General features: G+C 42.2%; 1 protein-coding gene across 1 annotated transcript in view; it reads right to left on the bottom strand.

Moving 5' to 3' along the window:
- SELENOP (selenoprotein P) overlaps nucleotides 1–24,177 on the bottom strand; it is a 40,288-nt gene extending 16,111 nt beyond the window's left edge. Inside the window, 1 exon segment of the mRNA XM_060009532.1 lies at nucleotides 24,089–24,177. Within this exon segment, the coding sequence (XP_059865515.1) occupies nucleotides 24,089–24,102 (14 nt within the window). The 5' untranslated portion in view covers nucleotides 24,103–24,177.
- Between the last annotated feature and the right edge of the window lie 774 nt (nucleotides 24,178–24,951).

Below are 24,951 nucleotides of genomic sequence, written 5' to 3'. Positions count from 1 at the left end.
GTACTGGTACAAGCAGTCATGTCATTCTAAAAAAATTATTTTATAAAGCAGTTGTTTTCGGAACCAGCTGTCTTTGTAGACAGGTAAATAATCCTCTATATGGTTTAGTTTGAAGGGCACAAAAATCACTTCCTCTGTGCCTTAAGTCCTCCCAATAAAATCTTCCTTGTCTCCAGAAAGACCTGGGATAAAGCAAATGGTTATCAGAGAGGGAAGGGGGCCATTCCCAGTTACTCAGTGCTGCAGCGAGGTCGGCGCCGAAGGAAATGAGGCCCGGAGGGTCAGATGATGAAACTCAGGACTGAGAACTGTGGAGAATATAAATAGCCATGCTGTCATCATCACACATCATCTACCATGTACTTATGGGGTGACGTTTTTCACTGATGAGACATATGGTCTCTGGGCCTGTGGGAATCATCATGTGATGAAGTGAAGAAACTGGGTAGAGAATGTTCCTTCTGGAGGACAGAGAGCAAACAGGAGACATAACCACTCCTAGTTCTCCCTGGAAACTGGGACTTTATCACCCTCTGTTCCAGCTTTCTGATCTGTATAACAGTATCTATGGTTCTTTACCGCATTCTAGGAGCCTAGAATCACAAACTGTCAGAGAAGGGAGAGATCACCCCTCTCAAAGATAAACAAGTAAGCAGAGGCCCACCTGACTTCTCTACACGGAGAAGGAAAGTGAGGAAGACAGAAGCAGAACAAGGTGGGAAAAGGGACGTGTTAGCTCCTTGAAAAACTATTGGCAATTCACCAAGAATTCATAATTACAGCTGGTGATACACTCACTTTCCCTTTTGAAGTGAAACACGGGTTGTTTAAATGAGGCATGTTTCAGTTCTAAGGTCTTTCATGTTTATGTAACTCAAATATATACTCAACAAAGCAGCCAATAGTAGGACACACGCTTTCCTTGATTTGAGGATTAATGGAAAAATGGCAAAATATTTGTTCTTTTTGAAACATGACTCCATAATAACTTTTAAAGTAAGTTTTGATCTTTTAGCGCATAGCTTAATCCTGAATGCATACTCGTGCAGGGTTATTTAACCATGAAAGCACATAGTCTAATCTTTGCAAGAAGCATAAAAAGGTGTGAGTGTGCGTATATGCCTGTGTGTGCACGCGTCTGTGTGTGCAGGCCCACATGCCCTGGAACCCTGGACACTGGAGTGTGACTCTAGAGTGACAGTAAACAGAAGGCGAGCACGTGAAAGAAGACTGGGAACATAGAATTAACAGTGGTTCTCCTTTAGTATAAGGGTGTTTTAGTTCTTCTTTGTGCTTATGTGCTTTTTTCTAAGAAGTCTATAGTAATGATGGCTAAGAAGTCTATAGTAGTGGTGGCTAAAAAGTCTACTGTAATGATGGCTAAGAAGTCTACAATAATAGAATGGCTATCATTTATTGTGTGCCTGTCACCGTCCTAAGTCTTTTCAAGGTAATAGCTCATGTAATCCTCTCAACAGCCTATTACCCTTGCTTTATAGTTGAGAAAACTGAAGCAAATGGAGGTTAAGTAACTCTCCCCAGATTCAGATCTGGAAAAGCAGAGGAGCTGGGATTCAAACTCAACAGTTCCAGTGTTCAAGAGCTTAACTGCTACAATAAACATGAATTCACTTTTCTTCATAGATGTGTATGGATGTATATATGTGTATACATATACGTGTTTTTGCTAGGCACATACATGCTGAGGCTTGGTACATTTAAACAAATGCATAGCACCTGTAGCTGAATTCCACGCTCTTGTTTGCTGGAGAATAGTCTTCATAACTATTTTCCAAAATACTTTAACTGCTAGGTTTTTCAATTGGACGAAGAAGAATCTGGTACCAGGCAGAAGGCGGCTCTGCAATCCCTCCTACCGTTTGGTTGCCACCTGACTCAGGACAGAAGCGCTCTCAGATTACTACGTGGAGTCTAAAAATCAGATTAGTTTCAGAGGAGCATATGCTGTACAGTGATAGAAATGCAGATTTGAAACCCTCAAACTCCATCCTCACACTCCAAACAAGGAACACTTCCGAAACCTCTCTCCTCAGCAGTCTTCCAGCCTCTTTGCAAACATTTCTAGAATGAAGAGCTCACCCCTCCGAGAGCTCGCCCCTCCGTGTTCTCTCATGGAGCCTCCCACATTGTAAGTGAAGTCTCCCCACATGAACCTGAACTCTCGCGGTACAAGCTCTGCACTCAGGAACTGCACAGACAAGTACATAGTCTAAAGCTGATGAGGTTACCATTTTGCCCAGCTCCCTCCTTCTGAATTCCACCTTTCTCTTTGGGTTCCCACTCCAGTTACCCTGGGAGATAACACAGGTGAAGCTAATATCTGAAAGTAAGACGTTTCAATGGAAAACACTTCCCTCTGCCGTGCTCTGGTGCTGTAATAGTCTGGGGTCATCACAGCCTCTTGAATGTTGTGTTTAACTAGAGGGGCTGAAAGTTAGTGCTGAGTAACGTGCCAACAATGTTGCAAAGGTGCAGGAATGGACAAATACTGCCATAAAATGAATCAGGCCTTAGGTATGTAATATACCAGGGTTCCAGTTCTTCAACCCTCTGACCCCAAACCATCAGACCCAGACCCTGGCCTCCAGCTCCTGTATCTTTAAGACCATGAGGCATCTGAACCTTCAGAACATGGCTGGACCTAACCTTGGCTGCCGCTTCTCAGCGTGTTCCAGCTTCAACCTTGGATTTGCCACAAACCGTGGGTTCTGGCTCTGCTCACATTTGGCATCTCCCAATGTACTGACCCTGGTCATATTCACTGACCTGGATTTTGCCTTCTGGACAAGGTTTTCACTTCTTGCCAACACTTGCCTATTTATGTCATCATTATTTCAATCTCAGGACTGACGAGGCTCATGACCCTGAAGGCTTAACCAGGCAGACGGAATGAAGCCAAACCACTTCCCTCACCTTATTTGCCACCACTCCTGGGTGCGGCTCCCCTATCCAGCTCTACAGCTTCACCTGGTCCTCCCCACTTTGTCAACACCGTCCCCCTGCCCCACAGGCCCTTTCCCTCTACTCCCCAGTTCAAATCCTAGCACGGGGTTAAAAATTCAGGCTCTGGTGCTTCCCTGGTGGCGCAAGTGGTTGGGAGTCTGCCTGCTGATGCAGGGGACACGGGTTCCTGCCCCGGTCCGGGAAGATCCCGCATGCCGCGGAGCAGCTGGGCCCGTGAGCCATGGCCACTGAGCCTGCGCATCCGAAGCCTGCGCTCCGCAACGGGAGAGGCCACAACAGTGAGGCCCACGTACCAAAAAAAAAAAAAATTCAGGCTCTGGAATCAGACTGCCTGGGTTTGGGTCCAGTTTCTCTACTTATTAACTAGGGGGCCTTGGGCAACTGTGACTTAACTCTCAATACTTAGGGTTTTTCCATGTGTAAAATGAGAATTGTAGCAGCACCAGCTATGGGGGTACCACTACCTGCCGATCCGACATCCAGGTCCTTCCTCCTCCTTCAGGTCTGTCCTTAGGCTGCTCTGTGCTCAGACTGACAGACAGAAACCAAAGAAAGCCTCCATTTCTCAGCCAATCCTGCCACTGGGGTGTCTGTATGACACAGTTCTAACCAATGAGATGGAGGGGAAGTCTGAAGTCGGCTGGGGATCCCTAGGGAAGTTTTTCTTTCCATTTATCAGCATTCATTGTTTTCTTTATCTTTCTGCTGGGATGCCAATGAACAGCCTGCAGTGGATCGGCCCTTTTGTACCCTGGGGATAACGACACCCAGAGCCCGGAGCAAGAAGCTAGAAGGAGCTGGAAACCTGATGATTTCTCAAGCACCCACATCAGCCCAGACTGCCTACTCCTGGACTTCTTATATGTGAGGAAAAATAAGTCTCCACCTGATTACGCCACTATGGCCAGTTTTCTGTTGCCTAACAACTTTGTAAAAAGAACTCATGACACATAGCCTTCTGTTTGTCTTATCAAATGACACAATATCTTAACAAGCTACCCTCACCTCAGGAACTGGACTATGGATGCCCTAAGGCTGGGAGAGAAAATGCACTGTCCACAGTGACCTTCATGTCTTGCCTCTTCTTCCCGTGCCTAGGCTGGCCTGCATGACCCCCTCCATCCTGGGATTGATGCAGGAATTGGCAGACCAGGAAATCCTTCCCTCCTTAGATCCTTCACGGCACTATTTTGACACCTTCCGCTCTTGGTGTTAAAACCATATTCTGCCTCTACTCCAGCTATTTGTTTATTTTTTGGTCACCCTTCCAGATTATGAACTCCTAAGGGCCAAAAGTGTGTCTTACTCAGTTTGTATCCTCTGCAGCCACCATCCCAATACCTGGCACATAAAAGTTCCTCAGTAAGTATCTACTACGTTTCATTAAGCTAAATTGCTTTGAAACTGACCAGTAAAAAGGACCAGAAATAATTAGTCAGACACCTGGTTTCCTGTCACTTGTTGGTTGGGTGCAATTTGCTTTCTTTATAGCTCTGCTCACAAAACAAATAAGATTTGTTTCCCTCTACTACCCAGAAATGGCATTTTTTTTTTGTAAAGTATGTCAAAAATTCCAGGGAATCCCAAGAAGGGAAGACACCATGTTTGTAGTATCTTGGTCACTGTCCTTACAATGTGTTTTTTGTTCATTCAACAAACAGTTATTGAGCATCCAAGTGCTGACATTGTTCCTATGTACTGGATATACAAGCAAGCAAAAAAGATAAAAGCAGAAGAAAACCCCTTCCTACCCTTATAGAGCTTATAGTCGGATGGCAGAACAAATGTCAAGTGCTCAGTAGCAGACAGTAGAAAACAGGGAAAGGAGCTGGTCCGTAGGGTTGGCGAAGGCTTCCCTGAGGAGGCAGCAACTGAGCTGCAGTCCAAATGAGGCACAGGAGTGGGGCAGAGACAGCTGGAGGAAGACAGAAGGGCAGTGCAAAGACCGTCAATGGGAGGGAGCACGGCTGACGGAAGGAACTGAGTCTGGATAGCCGGAGCGGAGGGTAAGTGATGAAACAGGAGACGTGCACGGGGGCCAGGCCATGCCAGGCTGTGTAGACCTGTGGGAGCTTGTGTGTAACATGATCGGATTTGGATTTTCAAAAATCACTTTAGTGCACAGTGATTGGAAGGCAGCAAGAGGGGCAGTGTGCAGCCTAGACAGTGCAGAAAAGCTTCTCCAAAGGTCAATCTCTGCCTTTTCAACCATCAGCCCTCTTCTTGCAGGAGCCCAAGGGCTCAAAAAGGACCTGGGACAGGCCACTGATCCACCTGGCCAGAAAAGTTTGAAAGTGGAAGATGGGTCAAACTCAACTGAAAATGTTGTAAGGTTGTTGCCAGACTCACAGCTACCCTCCTAGCTTTCAAGGGAGACTTAAAACTCACGCCTTGCCGTCTTGGTGACCATAATTACTTACTATGTGTGGGTTGTTGTCTTGAGAAAAGGGAGAGTTGTTTTTCCTAAAGTAATGCAATTTAGGGTCACTATGAAAAGTAAAGAAGTGACTGATAAAAGGAGTCAAGAGTCTTAGCAAGATTCTGTGTTTGTGTCAGGGAAAGATATTTAAATTAAGGAATTTGTGAGTTGGCGTGACAGCCTGGGGGAAAACAGATACATAACTGACTTTCTGGCAGGTTCTCAGCAGGCTCCTATCTTTCTGGGTTTCCACTGGCAGAGCCCAGACACAGCCCCTCAGGCCCGAGGCCAGGTAATCATGTGTTTTGATAAAAGTGAACAGAGTATTCCTTGGAGCTGAAGAGTTCAGTCAAAATCTTACTTGCATTTACTCCAAGAAAAGCCTGGAGTTTTCTTTTTTTTCATCTTAGTCCAAGGGCGAGGTTTTCCAGAAAGTCTGAGAAGAAATTTATGCCTAGCAGTTAGAGGCCTATAGGGAAAGAAAACAATACGTTCCTTTTTTTCTGAAGAAAAGTCCAGCAAACAGCCTTGCAATCAATTTCTCTGGCATTCCTAAGCCCTTGGAGGATGCACATTGGCCATTTTGTACCTACACACAAAATATCATTTAGTCCAATACTGATACCACAAGAGCTGAGTCTATATACAATGGTAAACGTTGCTTAGCAAAAAAACTGGCTGTATTCCTTCATTCACTTATATGTTTCTAAATAGCTGAGCATCAATTAAGTAGCCACACACTGCTACATATTGGGGTTTGCAGTGGTATGTCCAGCATCTCTGATTTCACTAGGGTGCCACCAGGGCAAATGTCTCATGAGTTCTGAGATCTGAGTCCCCACGGGTGAAGGCCTTGTTGTGAGCAATCAGGTTAGAATTCCCATCCTGCAAACTCCTGCAAAATATGTGTTGTGGGTCACAACAATGTGAATATACTTAACAATACTGAACTGTACATTTAAACGTGATTAAAATGGTAAATTTTATATTATATCCAGACAAAACTATAACTCAAAAAGATACATGCGCCCCTATATTCACAGCAGCATTATTTACAATAGCCAAGACATGGGAACAAATATCCACTGACAGATGAGTGGATAAAGAAGTGGTGCATATATACAATGGAATATTACTCAGCCACAAAAAAGAACAAAATAATGCCATTTGCAGCAACATGGATGGACCTAAAGATGATCATACTAAGTGAAGGAAGTCAGACAGAGAAGGACAAATACCCTATGATATCACTTAAATGTGGAACCTAAAATATGACACAAATGAACTTATCTATGAAACAGAAACACACTCAGACGTAGAGAACAGACTTGTGGTTGCCAAAGGCAGGGGGGTTGGAGTGGGAGTTTAGGGTTAGCAGATGTAAGATTTTATATACAGAATGGATAAACAACAAGGTCCTACTGTATAGCACATAGGGAACTATATTGAAAATTCTGTGATAAACCATAATGGAAAAAATATAAAAAGGATATATATACACACACACACACCTATATATCTGAATATATGTGTGTGGATATATACACACACACCTATATATCTGAATATGTGTGTGTATATATATATATGTGAATCACTTTGCTGTACAGCAGAAAATTAACACAACATTGTAAATCAACTATACTCCAATAAATTTAAAAAATAAACTTAAACATATACAAAAAATAAATAAATAACTGTCCAGTTACCCATCACCCCATCTTATTTTAATCCATGGGACAGCTCATACTCTGGATTTTTCTAGGTATTTATTTATGTGTTTGTTTATTATCTGTCTCCCCACTAAAATCAGGGATCATGGCCGTCTTATTTACTTCTGCAGCCTCAGTACCTAGGAAAGTGGCTGGCACATAGCAAACACTCAATAACAATTTGTTCATTAATATTACTAAATTGCATCATTATACAAGGCAACATAGCAAATACATTAAAAACACATATTCTGAGTCCAAACCAATGTTTGGGTTCCATCCCTTCCACATTGCTATTGGCAAAATGACAATTTAACCTCTGTCTGTTTCTACACCCTGAAAATGGGAATAGTAACTACTTCACAAGATTGACATGAGAATTAGATAATGTCTTACCTTTACATGTGTATAATATGTGTTAGCTATTAATATTACAGAAAATTAAAAAGCACAAATGACATATAGCCTAACTATAGCCCCTCCAAATTTACTTCTATTGTTTGCCTAAAGGCTTGCACTCACATATTGTTGTAATTCATATGCACATAAGAAAACTAATTTTTATTGAGAACTTACTATGTACCAGTTACCATTTTAAGCACCTTATATCTGACTTATTTAACCTCTGTTGATCATATGAGAAAGTTACTATTACTATCCCATTTTACAGGTGAGAAAAATTGAAGCCTAGAGGGTTTGAGTAATTTGCCCAAAGTTATACAACTAGAAAGTTGGCTCAAACTTTAAAGTTGTGCTCTGTAGACTCTGTTCTTAACCATTAGTAGCATGGGCCTCTCCATATTTTGATTAACTTTTTCAAAAACTTAACATTATAAACAGCAAGGTCCTACTCTATAGCACAGGGAACTGTGTGTGTGTGTGTGTGTGTGTGTGTGTGTGTGTGTGTGTGTGTGTGTGTGTGTGTGTGTGTGTGTGTGTGTATAACTGAATCACTTTGCTGTACAGAAGAAATTAACACGTAAATCAACTATAGTTTAATAAAATAAAATTTAAAAATAAAAAACATTAGTTCATGCCACTAGTTTCATATATCAAAAAAGTCAACATGATTGTCATCTTTTAAAAATAGATTATCCAATTGTGATGACGGAAAGCAGTTTTTTTAAACTGTTGGTGGATATAAATTATTTTAGTTGATCTTAAAAAAAATACTGTAAGCTCACTATTATTAGCTTCACTTTATATAGGGACTCCAAGGCAGAAGTTTCAATGATTCTCCTAACATCACACAGCAAGTTTAAGAGCCAAGTCTTCAACGTCCAGTTCTAGTACTTTTGGTCCTTTTGTAAGAGCTGCTAACTGTCTACATTAATGGAATATTACATGTTTAATATGGCAGACCCTGTTCAGTTCTGAATTAACAACTGGTGGTCGGAATTTGATATTTGGAGCATAAGTATTTCTTACCCCGACTCTAAAAATCCTCTCAACCTAAATCAAGATCATGCAATGGCATTCTACAAAATCAAAGTTTTCTCCTTTTGGTTTCTGGATGGACTTTAAAAGTTTGGTCAGTTTGAAACCATAATGGCCTTCATAGTGACATGGTGGGAGAAATCCTACAAGGGTAATGGATCAACAAGAAACCCAGAATTATAGTTCGGCCTATAATTCTGTAAAGAGTAAAGAAAGCGAAAAATCCAGGCCAATCACTCAAGATAAGGCCCAGTCAATGTCACGAAAATGAAAGAGGAGCAGGAGCAAATGTCTGGATCTTTCTGAGGCCTTTTTAAATTAAAGGAACAGTCATTCATTCAGACTTTGCATTTATAAACCTAGCCCGGAGCTGGGTCCCCCAGAAGCCTGTTTTATGGGGTTAAAACTCACTGCCTAGAGGGAGAAGTACCAAGTGCAGCAAGTAAAAATGCCTGTTGAGAGTGGAACTGGGACAGGCAGCTGCTAAGCAGGCCCCAATGATCCCTTCCTCCTGGATCTCATGGCCTTGTGTAATTTACCTTCCCTTGAGTGCTGGTGGGACAGGGATAAAATATGGCAAAAGTGATGGGATGTTACTTCCAATGTTAGGTTACAAAAAGACTCTGGTTTCCATCTTTCTTCCCTCTCTCACTGGTTCCCTAGCTCTGAGGGAAGCCAGCTGATATGCTGCGAGCTTTCCTGTGGAAAAGTCCATGTAGCAAGAAACTGGGGGAGACCCTCAGTGCAATGGCCAGCGAAGAAATGAATCCTGCCAACAAGTGCATGAGCCAGCTTGGGACCAGATCCTCCCCCTGTTGAACTTTCAGATGAGGCTGCAGCCCCAGCTGTCACTTTGACTGCAACCTTGAGAGAGACCTTGAGGGAGAGGTATTCACATAAACTGTTCCCAGATTCCTAACTCCAGAAACTGAGAAAAAATAAATGTTTGTTATGTTAAGTGACCAAGTTTTGGGGTCATTTGTTATATAGCAATATATTTCTAATACAGAAACTTTGCCAAAAGCAAAGACCCCATTATCTGAGGCTCACTCATTTATTCATTCTCTTAGTACCTATTTATTGAGCATTACTAAGATAAAGTCATATTAGGGACAAGAAGAGTTCCTTGTCTTCAAGGAGCTACGTTCTAGACAAGTCTACAAATATCTAAGAAAGGCAGTAATATTGAAGGTCCAGTCCAGGAAGGCATTCCCAAAGAAATGAATTCCCAAAGAGGTTCTTGACCAGACCTTGCTGGATAGACAGTACTCAACTGGCAGGCAGAGATGGCGATAGGAAAAGCCAGAGAGTGAAGTGGATGGTGGCAGGTAGGAAGCAGGTCTAGACCTCTGAGAGTGTACAAGCTAGTGGAAAAGGCATGAGGAAAAGCAACAGGGGAAAAAGAACAAGGTTCATTCAGAGTTTCCTTTCTGGCCAGTCACCACCAGCATCAGGGACTCTGGAGAAAGAGCCCATCCTCTGCCTGGTCCTAATACTGTATACACAATTTGTTGATCTTGTCAAAGATGGGGGCAGGGAGTGGAATTTCTTCCCTTCAGTTTGTACCATCTCTGAGGTCATTGCTATACTGTTCCATTGTTCCTGAGCTTGAATGAACCATTCATCACTGCAAACGACTAGGGGAAAACAAAATGCACAAAAGGCATTTTCAGATACAGCAGCCTGAGAATTTATGTCTCATCACTTGGAGGTTAGAAACGTAGCTAAAATGATGCATACGTCTCATGAAATGTGGAAGAGAGAAATTTCAGAGTCACAAGTTCAGACCACTAATAAAGATGATTTAATGATGATTGTTGTAGGAGTTTGAATTCCTATTGTATGACAATTGCACATCTGTATTATCATCATTAGACCTTTCTTTGGTTCTTTTTGGAGTCTTTGGGAAAGTCTTATAAGGTTTACTCTAAAAATATTATTTCACAAATGAAGTATTTGAGTAAAAGACACAGGATACCCTCAAACTTCGGCTAATGTTGTTTTCATCACTGGTGTTAATTTAATTTCTTGAGTTATTTAGGTCAAACATTTCTATCATGGAAGTTGTTACAAGTGGAACTGTGTAACCCCAAAATTCATATGTTGAAGTCCTAACCTCCAGTACCACAGAATGTGGCTGTGTTGGAAGACAGGGCCTTTAAAGGGATAGTTAAAGTAAAATGAGGTGATGTGGGTGACGGGTACTAATTCAGTATGACTGGTGTCCTTATAAGAAGAGGAGATTATGACACACGCACACAGGGGAAAGACCACGTGAAGACACAGGAAGAAGACTGCCATCTGTTAGCCAAAGACAATGACCCTCAGAAGAAACCAACCCTGCCAATACGCTGATCTCAGACTTCCAGCTTCCAGAACTGCGGGAAAATAAATTTCTATTGTTTAAGGCACCCAGCCTGTGTGGTACGTTGTTATGGAAGCCCTAGCAAACTAATAACTAGAAGTCTTTATAGTTTCATGAAAGGAATAAAGAGAATTCTCCCAAAAATTTTTAATCATCCTTTCACAGTAAATATATTTAACTCATCTATAAACTATTCGGTATTTGGTATAAGTTATTCATTTAAAAAAAAACTTTCTGTTAAGAAAAGATGTTCATTGGAGATCAATTAGAAAATATACATAAGCAAAATGAAGAAAATAAAAATCATTCCTCCTTTATCAATCAATATTATGATTTATCACCAATGATTTATCCTTGCAGATATATATAGTAATGGTTCAAAATATTCTGATGGAGCATGGACTTTTCCCACAGGACTTTGGTCAAGTTTGGGCAAGCTGGAACCTTCATGAGCTTCCATTTTCTCATCTATAAAACAGGGATAATAAGAACTGCCTTCCTGGGTTTTTGTCAGTTGTACAATATATAATAAAGTACAGTATATAAGCACTTAACAAAGTGCCTGGCACATAGTAAACAAACAATAAATGGTCTGTATATTTTATATAGCCTGCATTTTACTATAACAAGTCATTCTGCACATGCTATTTTTACAGTCTGCTTTTTTTTTTCATGCTTGGTATAGTTTCATTACTAGCTGTTTATGAAATTCTGTTTCTGGGTATTTAAGCACCCCACATATAAGAATATTGTTTTCGGGCTTCCCTGGTGGCGCAGTGGTTGCGAGTCCGCCTGCCGATGCAGGGGACACGGGTTCGTGCCCTGGTCCGGGAGGATCCCACATGCCGTGGAGCGGCTGGGCCCGTGAGCCATGGCCGCTGAGCCTGCGCGTCCAGAGCCTGTGCTCCGCAATGGGAGAGGCCACAGCAGTGCGAGGCCCGCGTACCGCAAAAAAAAAAAAAAATATATATATATATATATATATATATATATTGTTTTCTGGTTTCATGGTGTTTTCATTTGAATACCTTTCTTCAGGCCTCTTGGTGTAGAATTCATGCCGCTTTAAGACTCTTGGTCTTTTAGCAGCCTCCTTGTGTTAGGAAGACTTCCAAAAGCACTGTTGGGGATTGAGAACTCGTTCAAGTTTGAGACGGTGCCAGTGGCAAAGAGAAAACAGAACTGTTCCTGCTGACTCTGCACTGCAGCTGCCAGATGCCTTGGTTAGCTTGCAGAAAGGGAAACAAAATGGAATGGCGAAACGAAATGCTTTGGAGACGACATGGTGGTGGCAGAACAGGGGTTTCCTCCGCTGGTGCTCTTAGCAGTGGTTCTAAGGGTCAGGATGCCCCAGGCCCACATGTCTTGAGTCAGAGCCAGGCCACCCCATGATGCGGTCAGCCTATAGCCTACAGGAGGGGACTCCAGCCGGACTGCCAAGGGTACCGGAAGTCACCACCTCAGTGCCCCTGTACCACCACTACCCCCAAAAGCGACCTCCTCCACCTGAAGCTTTGCTCACTGAGGTTCTTAAAGTGCAAAAACTCAGGACGGTATTTAAACCCAAAGTTCTTAGAATGAATGAGTTTCAAGCCCCTTCCTAAAGCAGGGGAAAGGTAAACAGCTTGAGAGAATACACAGCATGTGTGGGTAAGAAAGATATCAATTCCAAAGCGGAGGCTGGAGGCTGAAGTTAAGTCCTGTTTATCTCCAACTGTGCAAGGGTCATCGGAAGCCGTGCAGGGGGATGGGACGGCGCCATAGGTACTCAAGGTCTCTTACAAATACTCTACAGCTATCACGAAGAAAACACTCCATCCTAACCTGGCATCAGGATATTTCCTAAGGACACGCAGTCCAAGGCTGCTTCCATATAGAAAAGAACTGCTTTTATCCATAAAGTGGCACTTTATGGAAGAGCCTTGGGCTCTACGGAAAACAGGGAGGGAGGGCGGTGAGCTCCCACCTGTTAGCAGCAGTTCTTTCTTCCAGTAGTTCCATTATCACCTCAGGTCAACTCAACAAATATTTGCCAGGCGTCCAGCGTGAGCAGGACATTGCATTAAGGCGGATGTACCGAATGAAGGCTGCTCCAGGGAGCTGGAGCTTGTTCGTGCAGCAGCTTTGGCGCTGGAGGCTGTGAGGAACCCACCCCGCCGTACTCCAAGGTCAGCTGCTGGGCTCCCTGCACTGGAACGGAAGGGTCACTATAATACCACCCACTGGGGCTTTCCTGACCACCAGCTTTTCTAAAGACAAAGTGAGAATCTCTCTAATCAAGAAAAACAATTTAACACGGATCTTGGAATCACCCTGAGAAACACATGTGACTGTTTATTTCATAAGAGAGCGATTTTGTGGCAGTCCATATTCAGGACTGTGTGTCAATGGCAATACATTGCTGCAGCTGGCTATGTATATTTTAATCTTTTTTTTTGCTGGTTTTTCTACCAGAGTTTGGAAGCACAGAAGGTCACCAACATAAACTTTATGCTATAAAGATGCCTCAGCAGAACCCCTAAAATGACACAATTCCCAATTACAGCTAAGCAATTCCACCCATTTTGGGGGGATGCCTGAAGACACGGGGTCTTCATTTCTTCATGTGAAAAATGAGCACTGTGCTGGCCAATGCCTCCCAGGCCTACAGTCACCTTCCAAAGGAAACCGCCACTTGGAGCCCTGTGGAGGCAAACTGCTCCAGGCCAGCAGTCCCAGCTCTGGCTGCACAGTAGAATCGCTGGAGAGCTTTTAAAACATGCCACTATCCACGCTCACCCCACAGATTCTAATTTCAGGGTTCCGATTAATCCTGGATGGGGTCTAATTTCTAAGTCATCACAGAAGATTCTGTTTTGCAGCCTGGGTTGAGAACCACTGCTTCAGACCATTCCATAAGCTGGAGAGATCAAGCACGACTCCACCCCCCCTCCCCCATATGCAATTAATTAATGGGACCAATGTCGAACTCTTAACCCAAGGACAGCCAAGACCTAAGTTGGCCTGGGTCCTCTGAGGTGGCCTGTGTTGGGATCTCCAAGGCAATCCCCATATTCAGAGATTTGCTACAGGGACTCATCACATAGTTGGACTCATGGTTAAGATTTATTACAGTGATGGAGTAAGGATACACAGCCAGATCCTAATGGAAAAAGACAGGCAGAATCTAGAGAAATCCATGCACAGGCTTCCTATGCTCTCTTTCTATGAAGGGACAAACTTGAACACATTACTTTCTCCAGCAATGAAGAAATGTAGTAATATGTGTGCAATGTTTCTTCCAGGAAAGCCCAGTAGAGACAGAGCATTCAACATGTTTACTGGGGACTGGTCACATCTGCACTCTCTGCCTAGCATGCATCAAAATTCCAGACTCCCAGAAGGAAAGCAGGTGCTCAGCATAAATATCCTCGTTTGCACACAGTCTAGGCACAGAGAACCACCCTTCTCAGTTTTGAGAACGGCAGAAACACCCACATACCAGCCAAAGGCCAATCTTGCAAGCAGGCCTTTCCAAAGAGAGCAGTCTCAGGCCTGCTGTGTTAACTCTTTTCTGCACACGGCCCAAAACAGAGATGCTGATTATCAGTTAGATGGGTAGATTCTGTCTCAGGAATTTGCCTTGGGAAATAAGAACAGCCTGAGGAAGTTGTTTTGAGAGGAGAAGCGACCACACACAAAGAGAAGCAAAGATAAGAACATGACCCAGTCACAAGATGGCGATGCTCCAGTGAAGGGCACAAACTCCAGTGCTGAGGATTCAGCAAGGCAGCTCAGCTATCAGATCTCTGTCGGCTCTTCTGCCTCCCAAATCCTGTTGTTCTTCTTTCCCTGAAACCTGTCACCCCAGCCATTCCTGGGTTTCCATGAATATTCTGTGGAGCCACTTTAGAAGTCTGTCCTCCCTATATGTAGCTTATCCTCGCTCCAAACCTCCATCGCTCAGCCAGAGTACGTCTCAATATCTTTTAACGAAAAGAACTCACAAGCTCGCTCATCACACGATACTGACCCAGGACCCTCAGAGGTAGGCAGAGAAAGAGCAACCAACCACAACCTCAAAAAAAGGAAAAAAGGCGTGTGAGTCGTCAGCCAGACTAGGCTTCACAAAGCCACAGTTATTCTTAGCCACACACTGCCCTCCACATCAAGTGGACTTTAGGCTGAATTGGGTGATACCTTTGCAGAAATGATTACAAAGTTTTGGTGATGGAGACCATGAAGATGTGGTCTTTGTGGTCCCGGAATACAAAACAACTAATGGAGAATTGTGGAAAAGTTCCCAGCTCTATGAAACTCATCCAGTTATAACTTGGTCTCACTCATTTAATGTTTAGCTGGACGTATCTATGGACTTCAAAATCATTTTAAACAGTGAAATAACCACATAAATATTCCGTTCAGATGCTGTGAAATTCAAACTTTTAGGTTGAAGGATTAAGACCCTCCTCTATCAAAAGAGCACGAGTTTATTCCTCTCCATTCTACAACCCATCTTTCCAGTGCTAACACTATCACCATTACATGTTCTTCCTATCACAATGGTTGTTGATTCAAATAAATCAGAGAATGTTAGAACTGGAAGAGACATTACCAATCACCTGAAATTCAAGCCTCTGGTTTCAGAGATGAGAAGCTATAGGCCCAGCAAGATTTATAGGCTTATCCAAGGTCTCACAGCTGGCTTGAACCAGAGCAGAACTAGAACTCTTAATCTCCTGACTCCCAGGCTAATTTATTGCCACTCTGGGCTCTTCGTGTTGGTCTTTTCCTGTGCGAGAGAATTCAGGCTCCAAAACTGTGGATAACTTCTGACTATTTTTGCAGCTGCTATCTTTCCAAAGTCTATTATCATTCCCAGAAAATATTAACATTCACAAGGCTGTGGATTTGTGATTGTGCAATAAGTAAATAATACATCGTTCTCAAATGTGCTAATCTTTGCAAACCAAGATCACGTGTTTGTAAATACCAGGAAGCTACACTCAAAATATGTACTTCTGAGTTTCTAAGAACAAGTCAGCACGATGTGCTTTTTGCTAGTTACACTTAAAAGAGAATTTAACTTTCACTCACTCATTTACTTTTAAAACTACGTCACATGACAGTATTCAATTCAAAAAAGGTAAATGTTACCTGTATAACAACTTTACTCAGACGTTAGGCATCAGTTAATCGATCAGTGATCAATGAAGAATAACTTAGTTAACCATTATTAGAATCCCAGCTGTTCCAGGGTTGGGTGTGGTGAAGGGAGACAAAGCAACACAAAGTAAGATACTCTCAGAGCATTTAATGTGCAGAAGACAAAATGCAGAAAGATATTAAAAATGTGCAGAAAAATATTAAAAACAATAAGCACTAGATCATACAGTATATCTTACAATAATACCCCAAGAACTCAAGGACGAGAGAGAATAGCAGAGACAGGATGGGTCCAATTAATAGTTTTCTGACTGGGCATTTGTGATTGGACGTGGTTAAAATAGAGAGCATTTTTGCTCCGAGGCAGAGTAGAAAAGCAGGACAACTTTGATGTCAATCTGATTTTTATTTCTAATTTTTTCATCCACATAATGAGTATTTATTGAGCACATTTTTATGTGCCTAACACTTTGCTGGCCATTGCAAAGGATCCAACTATGGGAGCATTGCTTAAATTCTCAAGGCCTCAGATTCCTTACCACTGAAATATGAAAAGTGTATCAGATAATATTAGGTCCCTTCTAGTTCTTACTTTCTATGAGTCTAACATCTCCAAGATGAAGAAGGAATTCCTGATAAGCTCTTATAATATTAGGTCCCTTCCAGTTCTTACTTTCTATGAGTCTAACCTCTCCAAGATGAAGAAGGAATTCCTGATAAGCTCTTACAATCTGTTTGAAACAACAAAATTTGTGTGCGTGGAAACAGGCATACACAATACCCGATTTTCAGGGGTTCTAAAGTTTTTTGCCCTCCTAACACACAGGAGATTTATAACACATTTCTTTCAGTGGCTCAGTCAGTACACTTGGAGAACATGCCCCACAGAGGGGAGAATCAAAATGGCAGTGGAAAACTAAATAGGTTTGAAAAGTTCTCCCAGGTGATCCAGACATGAGCCCCTCTTCTCAGAGGGGCTCTGCCACCTCTTTGCTCAAGTAAGAATCATTGGATTAAATGTTCAAACGAATGGAATAGTTCTGATGAAATGTGCTGAAATGGTAAAGAATAAAAACTTTCTTCTTTCATTCAAGATAAATTCAAATACCTACTGTGTTCCAGTCATTGTGCTAGGTATTACAAATTAAAAATAAAGAAGCAAACCAGAGGCCCAGCCCTTCAGGGACTTAGAGCATGGTAGCCTAGGTCAACTACAGGACACTACAGGCTACAAATATCAGAAAACCTGACAGGCTTAAACACTAAGGACTGTGATTGGATGATGTAGCTGGAATCCTAAAAGTAGGGCAGGCATCACAGTTGGCTTCATCTAGTGATTCCAATTAGTTGGTTTCAAGGAACCTTGGCTTCAAGTCCCAGCTCGTCACTTACTAGCAACATGACTCCGGCGAGTTGTTCAGTTTCTCTAAATCTCAAGTTCAACATCTGTAGAACAGGAATAATAATTGTTCCTGCCTCAAAGCATTGCTATGAGGATTAAATGGGACAATGGTAATGAAGCACTTAGCCTGATGCCCAGAAAAAAGCAAAGTCTCAAAACAGTTATTATCTCTATCATCATAATTAAAGTGGCTGACTATGTGCAAAAGTGAGACTTAAAAAAAAATACAGAATTTTACAACCCACAGCTAAGCTTGTGAAAAAAGACAAAAAGTTGGTTGAAAAGTGATTTGGGGGCCTCCCTGGTGGTGCAGTGGTTGAGAGTCTGCCTGCCAATGCAGGGGAAGTGGGTTCGTGCCCCGGTCCGGGAAGATCCCACATGTTGCAGAGTGGCTGGGCCCGTGAGCCACAGCCGCTGAGCCTGCAAGTCCAGAGCCTGTGTTCCGCAACGGGAGAGGCCACAACAGTGAGAGGCCCGCGTACCGCAAAAAAAAAAAAAAAAAAAAAAAGTGATTTGGGAAGGATAATTTGCAGAATGTAGCAGAAGTCCTTTCGGAGATAGGAAGATAAAAGGGTGGTAACTGGAGGGAGATCTCAGGATGGAGACAGAACTAGTTATTTTGGAAGTAAAGAAACCTGGGTATTTTTATAGTCTGTGAGGTGGGATCTAGTAGAGGTGAAGAAGCTGAAAATACTAGAGAAAAAGAGAATATTGCAAATTGCAGAGGAGATGGACACCAAACACAGGTGTAGGGATTTGCCTTGAGCAGGTGATATGATGAGAATTTTTAAATTATTCCATTTTATTAAACGCTTACTAGGCCAGGCACCAGCCTAAGTACTACGCATGTTATCTTATGTTAGCCTCACAACAACGTTAAGAAGTACATACTTTTTATCTCCATTGAGCACCTCTGTTCAAATCTAAAACTGAGGTTTGGAAATTGTTAAATAACACCTAGGGCTTCCCTGGTGGCGCAGTGGTTGAGAGTCCGCCTGCCGATGCAGGGGACGCGGGTTCGTGCCCCGGTCCGGGAAGATCCCACATGCCGCGGAGCGGCTGGGCCCGTGAGCCATGGCCGCTGAGCCTGTGCGTCCAGAGCCTGTGCTCTGCAGCAGGGGAGCCCACAACAGTGAGAGGCCCGCGTACAGCAAAAAACAAAATAATGAAATTTTTAAAAATTAAAAAAAAATAACACCTAGTAAAAATGGAACACAGATATGAACTTGACTTTCACACCAAAACCTGTGTCTTGATACCTAAGTTAAATTGAGGTAACAAAATGAGAAGAGGTGCATATATTACATATACTAAAACATCTGTAGCTTGGGGATAGCAATTAGTGGGAGTCTGTACTGGATAGACTCCATATTCTCCAGGAAGTATACAAAATTAACTACTGAGATAGAGGAGTTCAGACAATGTCTAGAAGTCACAAAAGAAGGAAAAGAATTACTGGGGAGAGGCAACAGTCACATAAGAATTTTCCAGAATCAATGAAAGACTTAAATGTTCAGATTTAAGAATCACAATGAATACTAAGCTAAACAAGTAAAAATTAAGCCACACTTAGATTCACCCGGGTAAGACTGCAGAACACCATTGAAAATAAGAAAATTTTAGTATTCAGAACAAAAAAAACCAGATTACCTACAAAGTAACAATTAGACTAAAGCAGACTTCTCAACAGGAAAAAACAAAGACCACAAAATAATAGAAAGTGCTGAGGAAAAATATCTGCTAGTATCATTCAAGAGGAGAGATAAAGTTTGAGCGTGTATGTTTTCAAACAGTCCCTGAAAGAACTACTAAAGAACGTACTTTAGAAAGAGGAAATTGAACAGAAAAGGAATGAGTGGAGAGCAAAAACCAGTATGGATCAAAGAACTTGGTAAATATTGATACTTTGGTAAATATTCATTCACTGTTTGAAATAACAACAATAATAATGACAACTGAAGAGAGGAATTTAAATGAAGTAAAACTAAGATACTTAAAAAATAGAAGAAGGGGAAGGTGATTTAAATTAAAGAATTCTAAAGTCATTATTTTGTTCAGAAATAGTGTAGGCATATCAATTTTTGACTTTTTAGAGTATGTTTCTTTTTGTAACAGTAACCGCTATCAAATTACAATCTCTACTTTTTTTTTTTTTTTTTTTTTGCGGTACATGGGCCTCACTGTTGTGGCCTCTCCCGTTGCGGAGCACAGGCTCCGGACACGCAGGCTCAGCGGCCATGGCTCACGGGCCTAGCCGCTCCACGGCATGTGGGATCTTCCCGGACCGGGGCACGAACCCGTGTCCCCTGCATCGGCAGGCGGACTCTCAACCACTGCGCCACCAGGGAAGCCCACAATCTCTACTTTTAAAGGCAGAGAACTTCAAAATCATGGTTTTAGAGTGAACATAGGAATGGGTGTGACTAACTGTAGGTGTAATTAATTTCTATAGAGAAAAGGATCTAAAGGAAATAGGACCAAATGTTAGTATTTGTTAGTATCTATTATTTTCTGTATTTTTGAAATATTTTGCAATTAATTTTTTTTTAAAAAAAGAAGAAGCTTCTGGTGCTTTTAACTGACAGGTTTTGCTTGATCACATATCAAGCCACAATCGCTGAACCTTCACTAAACAAAGAAGAAGCTGAACCAGCGAAGCTCATATTTGTCTAGCTAGGGCCTCACCACCTGCAGAAGCAGAAGTACATGATATGTTCCTTTCTGTTTCTGTAAGCAATGTGTCCCTGTGAGGCATCTGGACTTTGAGCACGTGAGTCAGGCTCATAGTTACAGCCTGTCTCACCAGGTCACAGTGACCTTTGTGATTATCACTTAGATGCTTCTGGAAGGATCATCTTAGTAGTCTTTCAAAGTCCTTTCCAAGTCTCTGTCAGTCTATGTTTATCATTTTCATGGTCTAATTGGGCAGTTTTCATAAACTGATACAAAGTGTCTTCTGCATGAGCACAGTCAACCTTTACAGCTGTTGTAAAGAGAGTATCACTCTAACTCTGCCTGGCTAGAGTTGGTTGGTTGGTTTTTTAATGGGATATGAGTCCTTTAATAGCAGTCTAATCCCTTCAATTTACAAGAAAGTGAGGGCTAGAGAAATCAGTCTTCTTGCCCAATATCTTACAACTAATAAATGAGAAAGCTGAAAATCAAATTTTGGACCCATCACTATCATCATTCTCTAAGATAATGCCTACATTCCTAAGCTGTTACAGGAAGAAGTATGTTATCTGTGAAGATCCTGAAAGTATCGATCACAATGACATCATGATTTATAGCCACCTGATTTAACCCCAGTAGAACAGCCAAGTGCAGTGCCTCTGGCATTCGAGGCCACACCCCCGGGCTATTCATATCTAGCCTGTGCCTATCCAATGCAGCCAGGCTTCTGGGATCTTCAGAGGTAAGTCCTCCTGCATGACCCCAAGTTGTGAATCCAAGTTGTGAAGAGTTTGAGGAAGACACATTTGCTGACAACACAACCTTAACAACAGCCATAATGTTGTTAACATGATTAGACACACCTCACTGGAATGATCAAAACTGCCCAGGTCACCTGCTGTTGGGTTAAAGAACCACTACCCTGGAGAGGACTCTGAGAAGTCACAAAGGACACCGAGATCTAACCACAGCACTTTTCAAACTTTCACGTGCACATGAATCATGCAGGTATCTTATGAAAATACAGATTCTGATTGAGTGGGCTGGGGTAGGGCCTGATATTCTACATTTCTAGCAGACTTCCAGGTGGTACCCATACTGCTGGTCCCACGGGTACCCTTCAAGTAGCCAGGCTTTTCCCGGTGCACAAAATTCTCACAGGGTCTGTGATGAGACTGTGCTTCTCTAAGGCAGGACTTTGGCGGCCAGGGAGGGTTGGAAGCAGGTGGACTGTGTGAGCAGTATGCACAGAACTAGTCACGTGCCGCCAGAGTTACGGGGGTGAACACATGACCGTGAATGATTAATGAACCTGAAGGAGGAGCCTTCTGGGAGAGAAAGGTTTCTGGGAGAGAAAGGTTTCTGAAGGCTTCTGGGAGAGAAAGGTTTCCTTTTTTTGAGAGAGGTTTTGAAAGTGGCTCTTGATGGTTCATTCACCTTCCAGCCAAGATGGAGTAGCCAGCAGCAGTACCCTCCTGCCGGAAACTACTAAAACACAGGGTAAAAATATATAAAACAATGATTTTCGGACATTGGACACCAGGTTGTGCAGGACAGTAATCCCTGGGAAAGGGGAAAAACTGAAAAAAATAAAACAGAGTGTCAGTGACCTGTGCAACAACTTCAAGCAACGTAATTTTATGTTATTGGGTTAACTGGGGTGGAGCGGTGATAGAAGACAATATTGGAATAGATAACGGTTGAAATTTTTCCAAATTTGATTTAAAAAAAAAGAAACTCAAGATTTAAGAATCTCAATGAGCCCCAAGCACAAGATAAAAGAAGAAAAGAAAGGAAAGAAAGAAAGGGAGAAAGACCAGATCATTATAGTAAAGATAATTTGTCAGTGGTGGAAATCTATAAAATATTTTCCCTTAAAAAGAAGTCTGTATGTTAACCAGCTTTGAAGAACCTGTTTTAAATGAATTGCTGTTCTCCTTTAAGTCAGTACTGCAATGATGATAGTTTGATTTCTGTTTCTGCAGAACTCAAAACTAGCTTGGATATGTGAACAGATCTCATTGTTCTGCTAATGTATTATGCATCTTGGTCACATGTTCAGGCCAGACCAGGCTCAAAAGGCAGCCACAAATTCTGCGCCCATGAAATTATCTGTTTCACCACAGCTACGAATCCTATACTCCTTTCATGTGTGTACTTAGGGGCTCGATTTCCATCCCATTCTTCATTTAGATATACTGAAGGCCGACATGGTCTATACGACCTCCTGCAAACTATTGTGAGTGAAAATATGATGATGATTTTTTCTTACTTAATTGTTCCAAGTTTCACATACCCTTCATGTCTGCCATGTCCTCTCAAGCACTGCTTGCTCCCCCTCTCACAGTTTCACAATACACACCACTTACTGTCCAAGAGCACAAGGAGTATCCAAGAATCCAATGATGAAAGAGGGAGAGAGGGAACTGGACGCTGTCATCAGCCGCCTAGCACCACTGTCACTCTTGGCCCTGCTCTAGCTAACGATTGCTTGTCCCTGCTCTGGGTTATAGTTCCAAGGTTTCAGCTCTTCCACCCTTTGATGCTTAGCCACTTTTTCTGCAAAGGCTTGAAATCATGCCAGAGTGAATGTGTCATCTAGGAGGGGTTCCTGCCTTCAACACACTCTGCCCTGAAACCAGTCTTTACCCAAAATCCTTAGACCCCTGCACTGAGTCTTGAATCCCTTGTCCTCCTGGTAAGGTCTGCTTTAGGGTCCATGCTGTCCTTCCCTGTCAGCAGACTCCAGTTCAGCCTAAAGGTTTCTCTAATCTACCTTTAGCAGGTCCAGGGCATTCCCATTTCTTCCTCATAGGAAGGCCTGATCTCTTTATGTAATTGGTCTCCCCTTCTCCAGAACTCTGCCTACCAAGCGAAGGGCTTGGATAAGGGCTTGTATCATCAGATACAAAACGTTCTGTCCCCTTTCTCAGGATATCAGCTCATTCGAGTCTCATCTTTGATAACTGAGAGAAGGCTACTCATCCTTCTCTTAAGGAGGACTTCATGCATAAAAGTGAAACAAATGTCAATGCTTAGGTGATTTTTTTATCTCTTTCTATAAACATGGAAATTGCTCACACGATATTTTAGAATTCTGCTTCAGCCCCTCACCCCATTATTCAGAATCTCCACCATACTAAGAAAGCAGAAAGAATTCCAAAGGACATATATCTATAGGTGGAAAAGAATCGCACTGCTTTTGTTTGCTTATTTTAATACCAATGATCATTTTTAGACATCAAGACCTTCTAACAGATTCTAATTCCAAGGAATCCCAAGCTCCCTATAAGTCCTCCCGGCTCCTATCTTGCCTATCTTAACATAAATGAGTCCTTTCCTACCGACTTGGGTGCACAAGAATTTCCTGTCCTCCCTGCTCCCAGGCCAGGGCCTCTCTACCAGGGAGTTGTCTCCACTTGTGCCACAAAGGGTAAGCTCAGATGCTTGTAGTTTGGAACTCTTCCCTTGCCCTTCCTGGGTGTGATTGAGGAACAAAAACTAGGAAGGAGACATCCCAGAGAGTGGATGTTTCTCATTTAGATCTAAAAAATCTCTATCCCAATCAACAAGCCCTTCACAAACGACCAATCAGAAAAACTGTTAGTACCTCTAGCATCTAGCCATTGCCTAGGACGTAGTAGGCACCTGTTCAATACTGAATAAATAAATGAACAAATCTGTGCCTTTTCATGTGTCTCTGACTGCAGCAAATATCATGAATTTCAATCACTTAATATAGTATACTTCTATATTCGCACTTTAACAGGAACCTCCCAAAATCTTAAGGCAAAAGAAATTATTATTGCTCCAAAACACCATGGTTACTCTAATAATAGGATTCCAATATTGGCTATTTTTGCTGTCTGAGGATCATTAACACTAGCTTCTACAACAACCAACCCTAAAACTTCATCAAGCCACAGCTGTTTTATTTCTAGTCCACTCACATTCTGATGTTCATTGGGTGGCTCTCCCAGGTGGATTTCTTCTAAGCTTTAACTCAGGGATCCAGGCTCCTTCCATCTGTGGCTCTGCCTCCTGGAAAGGAAAAAGAAGAGTAGAAGATCTAGGAAACGTGAGTGGCTGTATCACTTCTACTAATATTCTATTGTCCAGAACTAGTCTTGTGGTCCCAGCTAGATGCAAGAGCATCTGGTGGGAAATGGGATTTTCTTGTTTGCTCAGGAATTGAATGTATACAGTTTGGTGAACACATTGCACTATCTTTGCCATAGGGGCTAAAGGAGAATTTCATGTTGGGGGGCCAGGACCTCACTAACATTGTAACCTTTACCCTATTTCTCCTATGCCTTTCTCTTCGGTGCAGTTTCATCATGCATATCCCCTCAATCAGTCACTTAGAATATAAAAGCTTTCACTATGATCTGAAAAATTAAACACATTATACAAGTAGGGTTATTCCATGTAAACAGTTTGGTTTCAAAGTCCATGAGTATGTTGCTTATGAGACAAAAATTGTCCGGAGAGTCAGCAAATATTTGCTATTGATGGTGAAAGTGACAGCAATGATTTTCTCTGCCTGATCTCTGGCCTTAACCCTTTCCATCTCAAAACTCTCCCTACAAAGTCCTGCAACTCTTCCCAGTTTCACTCTGTTCAGTTCCCAGTTCTCCTGGGGGAAGTAAAGTCATTTCTACAGCCTCAGGTCAAGCCAAAATGAAGTCTTCTCAAGTCACGATTTTTGGTGCTAATCCTAACCTTCTATAGCTATTCCCTCACTGTCTACTGCTATTCATTATATGTACTTCTCTCTGCATCTAGGTAACTTCTTTCTTACCTATCATCCTCT

This window comes from Delphinus delphis, chromosome 3 (genome assembly GCF_949987515.2).
Source record: "Delphinus delphis chromosome 3, mDelDel1.2, whole genome shotgun sequence".
Lineage (NCBI taxonomy): Eukaryota > Metazoa > Chordata > Mammalia > Artiodactyla > Delphinidae > Delphinus > Delphinus delphis.
This window is presented reverse-complemented; position numbering and strand designations above follow the sequence as displayed.